The sequence below is a fragment of the Anguilla rostrata genome, chromosome 1, assembly GCF_018555375.3.
Source record: "Anguilla rostrata isolate EN2019 chromosome 1, ASM1855537v3, whole genome shotgun sequence".
NCBI classification, from domain to species: Eukaryota; Metazoa; Chordata; class Actinopteri; order Anguilliformes; family Anguillidae; genus Anguilla; species Anguilla rostrata.
Window position 1 is genome coordinate 20,833,298 of NC_057933.1, and position 14,286 is coordinate 20,847,583.

The window sequence follows — 14,286 nt, forward strand, 5'->3', positions numbered from 1 at the left end:
AGGGTCACCCATGCCTGCAAATGGGAACGGCCAGTGAGGGTGGAGGAGCCCTCACCTGCGCAGTTTGTCGGTGAACTTCTCCAGCTCCTCCTGCGCCCGACGCAGCTCCGTCTCCAGGTACTGCCGCGTCGAGTCGAACTCCGTCTCCAGCAGCTCCAGCTTGTGGGTGGTGTAGGACAGTCTTTTGCGCAGATCGTCCTTCTGCTCCTGTAGAGAGCTGAGCACAGCACAAAAAGGAAGTTTAGATGGTCACCCAAATGAAAAAGACTTCCATCCGGCTTCTCTTCCTGTCCCTACCAACTATGAGATTAAATGTTTTATGTGTGAAGTGAAGCGTAATGAATGCAAGGTGGATTTACAGCAGAGCTGTGCCACTCCACTGAAGTGTACGGCCTCATTAATGAACTGCTGCAAACATATGGGGGATGCTATTCTAACAGTGACATACTAGCTACAGTATTAGCATAATGAAATTGGAATGAATGTGTGACAGAGTATCTAAGAAGCAAACCTACAGTATGTAATCACTGCCAAAAACAGAGAGGGAAAATTAGAGTTTGCAGCAGTATCTTAGTTCTGGATCCCTAATCCACGCAGGCCTAGCACACAGAAAGGCAATAGCAGAAGAACTGGAAGCTCAAGGGAAATGCATATGAGTTAACCCCTTTGCCTACTTTCAGTGAAGACCATTAAATATAGAACTGCAGCACACTGCAAATTTTAACTCCACAAATGGCCATTTGATCTCGATAATAACACACTGGAGGCCCTGCATGTTATTATGCAGTGGATTGTTCCAAAATTACATAGAGATTACAGGTTGTCCTCATAAAAGGTTTTTAATTTCAATTACATAAGGGATCCCCAAAGACCAGGAAGCTGGTCTGGTTCAAGACACAAAGGGGAAAACGGCAGCCATGGATTTAGCCTTTACTGGATATTTCTGAGCTCCTTAATTGAATCACCAAGGGGGGCTCTGTGGACGATGAGGCTAAAATAAAGTATGAAGTGGACCATGTTCAGGCCCACGACTGTAATTAAAGGCACAGCTTTTCCTGACAAGGTAATCTGGGTGATTGATAGTAGAAAGTAAAAAAATAGAATAAATTGTGGTTTCAGGTGGATTTTACGAGCGACAACTATAATAGAAAACAAGAAACCGGCTAGCTTGCTCGGTATGCAGTTTCTCCTCAATAAAATCTAATCTGCTCACAATGAACTCATTCATTTTCCACTGGCATACAGAGATTGGGTGAAGAGAGCAGAGAGTGGACTCAAATGTCTGTGTTGGATACATACCATGCAGTGTATCACTGTATAGAATATACATATTAATAAAAGAAAAAAGTAATATTTGGTCTTTGAACCCATTCATACAGAACACACTTCAAAAGGTCCGGGCATGCATACATGCCCATACATAGACTCACATGCATTATTTGAAAGGTTGCAGGTTGCTGCTTCAGTGAGCTATACTATTGTATACGTACCCATCAACATACACAATCATCAACTAATCAACTACAGTACAACCTTAATCTTTACACTTCAACAAGCGGTATGCATTATTACTGTATAATTAACATTACCACTAAATTTGTTAGTACATCTACTACTTTGTAAGCAAATGATATGCCAAAAGCAACAAAAAAACCAAAAAAACAACTGTCATCTTTGTTCTGCTCTCTGAATTGGGTAAATCGTGGCACGGCACAAGTGGTACAGCACTGGTGAGGTGGTAGTGCTGGGAATCCTCTCTACTTTCAGAGCATTAGTACCCACGCAGTGCTGTGTAAACACTGCTGCCAAACATTTCATTCCAACCCCTAGCAACAGCCAAGTAATTATTTCCCCAACAACAAAATTTCACAAAACACCATCCCCTGCCTCCCGATAAGTGTTATTTCCACAGGGCATTGTGCTAGTGCAGGGGAAAAGCACCTTAATGATAATATTGGTTCCCAGAGCAGGTTCCTCTCAAATGATCTAGTTGCCTTCGGCCCACGCTCAGCTCAGGGCAAATTAGCCTTGTCCAACTCCCCCCAATTACACTCAGTGTGAGACCACAGAGCAGTGCCCACTTAAAGACAGTGACTCTGTGACTGCAGCGCTGGAGTGACTTCTTTGAAAAGCACAGGTCCTCACATGCACCATCAGCTTCCTTTGTTTTTGTGTTTAGCTATACGGCTCTGTAATTGGATGGGTGGTAGGCAGCGGTGGTGGTGAGGGGATTCAGTGGGGCTGGAGCCCCTGCCTCATTTCCCCCTTTTTTAAGAGACCTTTTGGGAATTTTTTTTTTATCGTAAAAATGTTTTTATTAAAAAAACAAAACAATTATCCAACAGAGACTCTTCGGCCAAAATCAAATGGTCAATAATCAACGCCTACCTTTTCTATATTAAAAAATGCTGCATAGCATGCACTTCTAAAGTGCTGTTTTGTCTGGGAATGAGACTGCTACTATGAGGCAAGGTGCACAGGTATATGGTTACCCTTAGCTCTTTACGTGAAAACATGGTGGCCAACAGGCAACTACCGATGAATGTAGGTAGTACTGCATTCTCCATTTATTTTCACTATGTTAGCTATTTCCCTTTTAACAGTTGGTGGGATCCTCGCCCCCGCCCTGCCCCGTCCGGCACAATTCAAATCTTGTGAATTATGCTATTGAGAGATTTTGTCAAACATTTAAAACATTTTGTTTTTAAAATGGTAGAAAAAGCTCTAATATTGCAATATCAGTTAATATCATTATAAGTGCTTCATAAAACTGGCAGGTAGTCAAAACCCTTATTGTCAGACAACTTTCAGCAGTGTTATTCAAAGGTGAACAGGGAACCATATCAGCAGATCATACAGATCCTAATGAATTGTGATTGTTGCATGTTCCATGCAAAGTCAAATGTTTCGGTCTCTCTGTGCTGAGTGACTTTTTCACTTGATTAAACTATTCTATCATATCAAGGTAATAACAGTGTAGCAAGAGCAGCCTGCCACAGTAGCTCTCAAAGTGGCAGAAAAACCGCAGGCATTATTTCACATTTCACATCAGAAATGATTGGCTTAAGTGTGATTGTTTCTTAGCCTGAAATGGCATCATCAGTCACATTTACAGATATAGAGAAGCTTTCTTATGTTGTATCTCATGCGATAACTGATTTTAAATAATGTGATTATTTCATAATTGGGACCAATCACAATTCATTGCTGTTAAACTCTACCTGTTAAACTTTGCCTATTCTCTAGATTCTCTTGTTGGTAACGCAAAACCCGAAATGACCACATCCCATGAACTGGAAAAGATACAGTATGTCTATTTTTATCCGGAATATATTAAACTGGTGAAAAGCCTTCTTTCATCTGAAAGCACACGGACACAAATAAGAAAAATGCCAGACCAATACTTTTATCTGAAGGCCCTAAAAATGTGACGCACACAAGCAGAGCTGAAGGTCACCGCGCTAAAATATGTTTGCAAACACAAGGTGCTCTGCAGAGCTCAGCAGCAAAGACACACACCCAGTTAAAATGGAGTAAGGTGCGAGACAGAGATGAAGCTCGATTTAGTTCCGATGGAGGAGCTCTGCCAAGGCGAGCTTGCGGGCCTCTATTGACGTGCGGGGGCGGAATGGTAATGACTTCCCTCCGGGAGAGGAGAAAGACAGAGCAACACCGGAGTACACTTGCAACTGTTCACCTTTTCAACTGGGAGAAGGGAAAGACAGCAGCTCACAATGTGACATTGACCACTTCCCGCTGCAAGCCTTCAAGCTTGCTTCACTTGTATCCCATCACAGGATAATCAGAACTAATTCTGTTCAGACACTGCAATGAATGGAGGATTTGCTGGTATTAGTGAGTGTTGCTAGCTTGTGCGATACTTAAGTATGTGGACATATTAGAGAGTGTGTCCAGGGCTCCGAAGCATTGGGCTCCGAGGAAACATGTTCTGCAAAAACTATATGCACATTGGCTCCAGGACTCAAAATGTAATACAGTAATAAAGTGAGGATGTGACAGTTTGGCAGCATAGATTATGGCAAGAAACACCAGTTTTAAAGCAAATAAACTTCAGGGTACACTATTTACAGTGATGGCTAAAAAACAGTTTTTCCTGTGCTAGGCTTGGACTGGATGAGAATAAACGGTTAAAGTGCACAATGTTTTGGCTGTTCAGCAGTTTACTGCATCAGCCACATTAATCCTACCATTGAGCAATGGTTTTGGTGACATCGGTGGTAGATGGCTTTATGACATCAGAGGCGGATGGCTTTATGACAGATGTGTGCCATTGCTCTTACCTTTTCTTCTGATGCTTACAACCATTTCTGGGGTTTTTTAGTGATGTTTTCCCAATATATATCTTTTTCATCTTTTCTCTTTGCATTGATATTCATGTGTGACTACTCTCTGGACAGGAAGTTGATGCACTGCCCCTTAGTGCCCTCTTTCTGAGGAGATTATGTTTTCCCTGTGGAGCCAGAGAGTACCTCTCTATCTGTGTTGATCCTGCCAATAGAGCAGAGAAACAGGGTTGTGGTCACACAGCAATCATACTCCTTCATCACCTCTGTTGTAACATTCACCATTACCTTTACTTACCACTTCGAAAAGGTGTTTAAAAGGCATACAGAGCATATCAAACCATAGCATATCAAATTAAATCATAGTACTCCTCAGTATTCCGTTGAAACTAAGCATCTCATCAAATCCCCTTATGAACCACGCTAACATATCAACACAGATTAGCATGCAGAGACTAACACATCCCTAGGCTCTTACTTTAGCATTGCATTTATTTTCATTGATTCCTAAGCCCAGGCCCACGCAATGGCCTTACATTCTGAAAACTCTGATTCAGGTCCTGCTGGAAATTCACCAGAAACTGACGACAAATATGACCTTGAGATTTACTTGAAAAAGAATTCTTGTGGTTTGAACAATGCGGATGAAAAATACCATCCTCCTGTTTAAAACCAAAAACCCCCAATTTAAAAATAGTTGCTACACCCAGCAGCATCCCATGTCAATGGCACTATTTTAACATCACATGGAAACAGCCATGCATAAACCAGCACTCATTGAAATACGTTCAAGCACCAATGACAAATGCAATTTGTCAAAGCCATGCAACTGGAAAATAGTGAAATACAAAAAATTACTTTTTAAATATTGTTTCTTTTAGCTCTAATGAAACAAACATATTTTAAAACATAAGTTTAGACATGCACATATGGTGCATTTTCTTAGGACAGTGCACATGTAGTGAGCTGAATAGCATGAGTGAGCAGGCAAACTAATAAAGAAGATAAGGTCCTGGCCCAGAAGACAGCATTAACATATATGCTTCAGAACAAGAACTATCAAAAAGACTTTCAAATGCAATGATGGAACAGTTCATTTTCAATATCATATAGCTTGTTTTTCAAAACAAAGAGGGAATATACTGTAAAAAGGAATCTTTATTCTAATGTGATGTCGGTTCATAAACTTAGTAAAAAGAGCAGGGAAGAATATTAAAGGGACAATGTTCCAAACATAGACTTCAAGATGGGAAGTCTGAGGTGAGAATGATGCATGTGTTTGGACCTCTTGGCTGGGAACCTGGGTCTTTGGTTCAGTGAGTGAATCATATCTCTTGGTGTGCCACATGGATGACAAGTGCTATGGCTGAAAAATTATTTCTGGCCTCCCCAGTTGCGTTCACATTACTATATAAATGTTTGACTGCTTACTTTAGGCCAGCTTTTCAGCTTTTTAATAACATGCTTGTAAAGCTGGGCTGAGTTCATTTTCCCCTCTGCTCACAGATTCTCCTCCTTTTAATATCACAAGTTAACCTGGTTATCAGCCCCTTCTGATTTGCACCTGTAAAAATCCGATGGCATGTAATAAGATCCGCTGCATAGCATTCGATTGAGTTATACGTCACCGAAGGGTGGCTGGAGAGAGAATGCTGAGTGCATTGTTTAGAGTGTACTTTGGAGAACACGTGGAAGGGGACACCTCGAGCCAAGCTCCACGTTGTGTGACATTAATGTTCCATGGCCAGATTCATGCACATTGCACGGTACCCACACATACTGTCCTGATTAATACGTGTTGCAAATGACATGGCTCGGAGCTATAATATGACCTATTGATATGCATATATTCTGTGCAGCAGTTGGAGAGACTGGTCTCCACTTTTGAAGTATGGCTGAATCTTCCCGACCTTCATTATGCAGCTTGATCAAGTCTCTCTGCATCTGTCCATCCCTGCGTGGAGGGGAGAAGCTAACCATCAAAGAAAACATTTAAATCCTGCAAAGCATCATGGCAATATGCACATCACGTTTTTCACCCAATGCTCCATATATAAGATTATTTCCATAATATAATCAGAGCAAAAATCTTGCAGTTCAGGAATGGGGAACTACCCCCTGAAGTCATCCTTGAATCTGGTCATGTCTAAGGCAGCATTGGGCATGGCACATTTGTTTCATTTGCGTCACACTGGTTTCGAGGAAATGAAGGAGTACCAAACTTTCAGCAATATTGTGGTGGTGGTGGGGGGGGGGGGGGGTGTTGCATAAGCTTCATCAAGACATCATTACAGCTGATATTGGTAGCTAAAATTAGTTTTAATGCCATATAAAAATAGTAGCCTGAACTAGAACAAGGCTGACATAAATTAAAATGTAGGCTACACCAGTTTGATGAGATCTTGGCGTAAAAGGCCAGGCAGCTGGCACATAGAAAGGGAAAAGAAATTGCTGAGGAAGGATAAGGGAGCAGCAGTGCTTCTACCAGGAGGAAACAATGGCCTGGGGCCAGGGCAAGCCTGAGAGAACACTGCATTCAGCATTACCTAGTATCCAAGTTCATGCACGCACACACACACACACACGCACACACGATGGTGTGTTAATATAGTATTCACCTGTGATTAATGCAGCTGGTAAGTGACACATAGTTGTACATCCACCTACTCACACACGCACATAGAACAGATGCTCCTTCAAAAAATTCTCTTTCCCATTGAAATTAGTCACTCATGGATGGCAATATCTCATCATGTCACAGACCGTAGGGAATATTACTAGTGTCTCAGAAGCTCTGTTCTGTAACTCCATCGGGGTCTCCACATTTGTTAATTTACAAAACTCAGGGTACATGTGAGCTACACTGCAAGATGCAAACCACTCGTTAGCCACAAAAACAGGCCAGGTTACAGCTAAGAAGTACATAAAAGAGCCAGCAGAGTTCTGGAAAAAGGCCTTGTGGACAGACAGGATCAAGATTCACATGTATCAGCATGATGGCCAGAGCAAAGTTTGGAGGTCCAAAGGAACTGGCCAATATCCAAAGCACCCCCTTCACCTGTGAAACGTGGTGGGAATGTTATGGTTTGAGCATGTATGGCTGATACAGGTAGTGGCTCACTTGTCTTCATTGATGATGGAACTGCTGATAGCAACAGCAGAATTATCAAGCATGTTATCTGCTCAAGTCCAAACAAATGTGTCCAAACTTGGACGGCGCTTCATCCTGCAGCAAGACAACAATCCCAAACATTCTGATGCAACAAAGTAGTTTTTCAAAGCCCAAAACTGGAAAATTATTCACTGGCCAAGTCATTCACCTGATCTGAATCCAATTGAATGTGTGTTTCAAATGCAGAAGAAAAAACTTATGGCAACTAGCCCCCAAAACAAGCAGGAGCAAAAGATCCCTGCAGTACAGACCTTGCAGAGCATCACCAGCATGAAATGGATAAGTTTACTTTGAAGCTTCAGGCTACCATTTGGATGCATACACGGGGCACAAACAATGCAGTACCACATAACTATGTAAATCTATGGTTTTATCAACAGGATTGCACTCTATGGTGCGCATCTTGGCACTGCAGGTAATGGAGTTTGACCAGTATACTATGTTAAAAGAGAAACCATTTCCTGTTTAATATTAGTATATAACACAATTGCATTTGCTGTCACCAGAAGTCCTATCAAGAAATATGTTATCTGCATTCTCATTATGGAGTTACAGCTTCCATTTTTCCTCAAACAGACCTACTTTATTGTTGGTGACACACCTACATGACACAAATTATATGATAAAACAGTCCTTAGCAACCTGGAAAAGTATTCCCACTGCACTCAAAGCCCCAAAGCCTCAGCCAGAATTTCCATAAAATGCCTCTATCCTCCTTATCGAGTTCTGCAGAGAGGCAAAGCTACTGTTTAATAGTGAAGTGATGACAAACCATGGCATGTTTGTTGCCTGCTTCTGTTCCGCAGACACAAACACCTATTATTTTTTAATCTCCTTTCAACACTGCACTGCAGAAAACAAAAGGCAGATAGCAGAGAGAAGAAACAAGCTGAGAGTGTGTGCCGGTGGAATCTTATCTGCCAGGAACAGAGGGAAGAGTCGGTGGGTGCTGCTAGGATGGGGGCTCAAGGTAGGGGACCACCCTTTGGTGCGCCTTGGCAACGTATCCCCCCCACCCCCCCCCCCACCTACCCCCACCCCTCCGGTGGCTCGGTGGACTGAGCCGTGATGCGGTATTCAACTGAGGGTAAAAGAAAATTCTCCCTCGTGAGTCTCGTTTCCCTTTATCTGAAGGGACGAATCCACTTGCCCTGGCTCTTTGTGGAGTGTATCCAGGAACGGGCACACGTGCACAGACTACTCATTCATCTCTGACATTTAAAGGAGCGGAGTGTGCTTTAAGAAATGATAAAAGAGCCATGACTCATTCCAGAACAAAAAAAATGTACATTCCCGTTCGTTGTCCGAGGTCTTTAGTAAAATATTCCCCCTACGCTATGTTGCCATATAGATTTATGCCACTGTTTCTGTTAAAAGCCATTGCCTACCTCCATGGTTAATACTGTACGGTGTGTCTGGATAAACACATTTATTAAACATAAAATATCAGTGGCATTTGGAATAGCCACTCTTACAGGGTCCTTATCAAGACATGAATCACAGGCTGCTGAATTATAAATGGAGAGTCTCACCTTTTTCCGCGCGCATCTCTTTCACACCCCGGTAATTACCGTGGTTCTCAGTTTAATTACGGCTAAGCATCCTTTATTTCTACTAAACATGTGGTGAAAGGTCACAAGGATTTATTATCTTCCCTCTCTGAATCAGTCAGAGGAGGAGGATGCGGACGAACGTGAAAGCAACGCGGAGCCCATCAATAATGGCGGCCCGAGATATAACGACCCCAAACTTCTCTCGAGGTTGCAGCCGTGAGTGACATAATGAGCCTTTCTGAAGTTTTAACAACCACGAGGCTGTCATTCTTTACTGTGCATCAATAACTTGCCCAGCAACTCCTGTCAAGGGGGCACGAGAATGCTGCCCACGATCGACAAATTGGTACTTCACAACAGTGTTCACACCTCTGTGTGCTGTAGACAAGGCCTCACCCACGAATGCTGTTTGCTGAGTAAGGTTTTAAATCTCGAGACTATTTATGCACTTCACTAGGACGCTTCTGATATTTTCTCAGGTGCTGATGTAACATGCTCTTTGATAAGACGAAGAAACACAGCCAGAGCACTGGACGCATATGGGTGAAGGTATTTAGTTGCCCATTGGCCAGTCAAGTAATCCAGTGAAGCCTGTCCTCTCCAAAACTCATTACAAGCAACCAAAAGCAATTACCGGTGTAATAGATTTTTGTGCACGGCAGATAAGGCTCAGAGAGGATCGTAATAAACAGGATATGAAACCTGGGAGGCATTAAGTAACAGGAGAAAACAGATGATGCCAAGTCTCTTCTCCGAGAAGACATTGTTCAAAAGGGGATTGCAGCCACAGCGAGCCCTGGCCAAGAGGCGAGAACAAAAGTAGCTCCACTTTGCCTCACTGAGCCAAACAACCCAGCAGGGACTCTGCTCTTCATTAGAACATAATCCCTTTATTAAAAGTTGATGCAGAACTGGCAATATAAAACAATTTTGCATCTCAGCAGCGGTATGTAATTTGCTTATCATGAATACGGGAAACTTATCAAACCGCAACAGTATGGGCCCTGCATCGCCAATTACTGCATGCATGTACGGCACGTGTGCTGTGTATTGGAGCAAATGTGAGACTGCGTGCAGACAAAGGTACTGTTAATATGCTCAGTGGTGATTTTCCTGAAATATTTGTTTTGCTATCAAGTGTCTATGTGGTGATAAAATAATGTACTAAGCTGACAAAACGAGAATTTAAATTGTGTTCTAAAACGCATCAAATGGCTCATTAGGCTATTTGTTTTAGGGATCAAAACAAATTGCGATAATATATTCTGCAATTTAAGATTGTGGTGATACAAATAGGAAAATAGGTGTTTTTCCTAATTTTCTGGAATGAATGCTTGCGCTTGCACTCCCTCTGGGTATCCAGCGAAAATAATGGCAATGATAATCCAGCCCATACGGCAGAAGGAAGTGTAACATCTTGTTAATATACAATTTTTGGCACAGATTCACAATGCAGGCGGGAGCAAGCCAGCTCTGATTGGCTGAGTTTGATATGTGTATTCAGTGGCGCTGCAGGGCTGCTTGGTCCAGGAATTCCAGACAGATGGAGAAGGTGATTCATAATGTAGCCTGTTAGAGACAGAAGCAAAGCCTTCTCCCAAATAACACAACACTGTGGGAGTTTCTTCCACAAACCGTTCTACTCACGACACTGTGCAAAAGTCAGCAACCACCCGTTCCTCTGCTCAAGTTCCAGTCAAATCAACTAGTGTGTGTTTCAGGGCATGTTTATTATCTGACAAACATACTGTATATTTAATACAAAATTACAGAAAAGCCTCCACCACTACATGTAATATCAAATATATCGGTATTTGTCCACCTTTCTTTTGTGCACCCTACTACCACTTTAAGTCTTCCATCCTTCCAATCAACAAACAAGTTCCAAATGTATCCTCCCAACAAAAGTTGTTACAACCAGTGTCAGTGAGGTTACGTTAGAACAGTTAGCCTTCAAAAGTGACTGTGAAGTGAAGTGAAGAAGGCAGCCCCACCGCCAATGCAATAAAAGACTCTCAGAACCATGTCTATAACCATCAGCATGGTGGAGGATCAGTGCAAGTTTGGGGTTGTATAAGAACATCTGAATTAAATCTGGTGATTTGGTTTTGATTGAAGGCATCATGAATGCTAAAAAATACAATCAAATCTTAGCATTTCATGCACTGCCCTATAGACAATGTTGAAAGCAAATTCATTCTTTAGCAAGATGACCCCAAGCACACTATGAAGAAAATCAAGCTGCTTGTGTTCTCTGAACAATGGACTGGCCCAGACCTCAACATCATTGAATGTTATTTGGATTACTTGAACCAAGAGAAGCAGAAAATGCAACCAATTTTTAAGACTGAACTTTGGAGGTATTTACAAGAACCATGTAAAAAATATCCCTGCAGATTTCTCTGAAAAACTCAGAGCAAATTTCCCAAAAAGAATGGAAGCTTTAATAAAGGCAAAGGGAGGACACACTAAATACTGAAAAATGTGATATTGTACAAGTTTTTTGTGTAATTTTGTGCTAAATATTTTTGCTGCATTATTTTCTGACACTGAAAAATAAATAACTCGCCATTGGTCTCAGAGTTTTGCACAGTACTGTATATAGATGAACATTATCACGTTAACCTTGTTTTGGAGACTAGTTTATTTTTCTTTAAATTGAAGACAACATTTTATAGTAGCCGTAATCATTTCATTCTTGTTTTTTGAGTCGCATTTTGCATGGTGGTTTGGGAATGCATTTATTAGAATACAATTCTGGAAGTAAAAATGAATTATTTTTTGCGTACTCTACGATCACAGAAAAATTCATATGACATTCACAATAAAACAGAGAAAGACACCATGGGAGGGAATGAGGGACATACTGTATCCCTCGTGTGTCCATGACAGTGAAGGAACATGTCTGGCAGAGTGAGTGGAAAGGGCTATGACAGTGGAGAAAAACAGAACAAATTCGACCACACCTTTTACAGGAGTCTAAAATCTCACAGAAATCTCGGTACCCCTGAGGGCTAATGGAGAGTCTGCCTGGAGCGAGCCCAGCGGTGCCCAGGGGAGCCCACTTCCACCCACTGCAGCAACATCTGCACACTCGCTAATGGGCTGTTGTGTTTATCAGTAATGGACCCACCACAGCACCGGCTTCCTGGAGTGATGACATCCTGCTGCCTCCTGCAACAGATCAGGGGGTCACTTGTATCCCTTGTTGTGTGGACTGAGGGGAAAGTTTTAAATTTGTGAAGGAGAAGGGAAACGTGTCTCTCAGCACATTTCTATGCTCAGGGACCAGAGGTGGTCTGCCCTGAAGCTTCGGTGTGTTCAGAGGATTTAGAGACGCCCGGACGCCCTGTCGTGACATACTTCGTATCTCTCCTGGCAGGGCCTCTTCCATACGCTCTAGTGCAGACACCAGTGAGAGGCAGACTTTGGACTGAGTTGGCGGGGGGGGGGGGTTGTTGGAAATTTCTAGGTTTTAATAGAGGCTCAACAGCTTACTGTATCTCTCAGATTCACTCTCTCACAGACTTAGCCCTGCCAAAGCAGCTAGTTGAGCTTAAACCCTCCAGTTCAGCATGCATTGTGCATTTTAAAAGTAATTTATAATCAACACCTTGTAGGGTCTTAACTTTAAGGTGCACAGATGTCAGCATAAAACTGGCAACACAAACTTTTTAAAATTATATACTCAGTCTTGCTAGACGGGTTGAGCAAAGGCAACCATGAAATCCAGGTCACAAGTTCCATGTCAAAGTTTAGTATGTGGTTTTGTAGAAAATTAAGTACATAAATTTGAAATATTATCAGAAAACCATCAAACACCAAACACATGTTTTTCGTATGATAATAAACACTGATAGTAATAAATACCACAATTGGAAAAGGGCTTTGCTGCAACAGCCCACAATACCAGTCCCATAATGAGTTATATTCTGGGCGGTGAGACCTCATTGGTTACTCCATGCCCAGGATGTTTCCCTCCCTGGCTTCAGTCTCCAGCTAAAGCCATGTAGCCACCCTTCCTTGGGCATGATGTTTTTCACATGGCAGCTTAGATGAAGACTGCATTTGGGTGTAGCCTAGGAAGGAGTGGAGCTTGGACCCAAGGCTGGGCCACAGTCTGTCTAGCCAGACTCCCACACAGGGATGTGGGGCCCGCTTGGCCTTTCAGCCCTGTCACTGGGGCTTGTGCTTTTTTTAACATTGTGTATTAAGAACAAGGGAAAGAGCAAAGAGTCCTCATAAATACATGTATATCCGGCACGGAAAGTAGAGTCTAGTCCACAGAGTCTCAACCGTAATGGAGGAGAAACTTGATTTCAGTGGTATGGGAAAGAGTCAGAGCTGAAGCCCCGAGAAAGAGAGAACTACCTGGACTAGAGCCAGTCAGACCATTAGCTTCTTCCCATCTATTAGAAGAGAAGGGTAGAATCTGTGGACAGTGGAATTCACAGTGCATTTCAAGAAAGCACAGCTTGGCGAGTTTTTCAGGCATGATAAAAAAGAATAAGGAAGCGAAGGAACGCCTGGGCAAAATGCACACACTGAGATTAACAAAAAGCACAAAAGCATCTCTGATTTCACACAATAAACAGAGACGATGCTTCCAAATGACATGTACCTTCACCGGCTTCTACCACAGCGCAGGATAGCACTGGAAATGATTATATTAAGGGGTGAGGCAGCTCCTGATTAATACAAATTCACAGAAATAATCTGCTGTGTGCTATACTTGCTTTGTCCCCATTAAAAACTGGACTCAATGTCAGTGTTCTGGGCACCCACTTCAGACCAGTATTTTCCAGTGACCCGGTCAGTCTCTATGTCCTCCTTCCTGTTGTTTGGGGGTGTCTCCACAATCTGGGAAATGAATAAACCATGCAGTAAGGAGTAATACCTACTTAATGAGGACCCTTGTTTCCATATCCAATGTCAGGGCCTCTGTTGCAAAACTACTGCCTGCCACAGTGAGTATTAATAAAGCTTTGGGTGGATGGAACTCAAACCCTCTATCCATTTCCATACGACAGTGCACAACAGGCCAGGTACCCAACCCAACAAAACTTTGCGTTCTGCTATTTCTGACATATGTAACAGGACCCCAGGGACCGAATGGCCATTGCATTTGCCAAGCATGAATGCCCTGACATTACTATCATGAGCACAAACACGGGGTGGTGATTTTCATCATAATAAATGAGCTGATGACCAAAATTCTTCATGCGTCCATGGAGATCGATTGCTCAGCTTGTTAACA

The 14,286-nt window shown here is 42.4% G+C and overlaps 1 protein-coding gene across 1 annotated transcript in view; it reads right to left on the reverse strand.

Annotated features, from left to right (window-relative positions):
- Positions 1-14,286, reverse strand: part of LOC135251695 (brain-enriched guanylate kinase-associated protein) — a 66,261-nt gene that overhangs the window by 32,252 nt on the left and 19,723 nt on the right. The window contains exon 3 of the mRNA XM_064329373.1: positions 56-217. Coding sequence (XP_064185443.1) covers positions 56-217 — 162 coding nt within the window. The remainder of the gene's footprint in view (positions 1-55; positions 218-14,286) is intronic.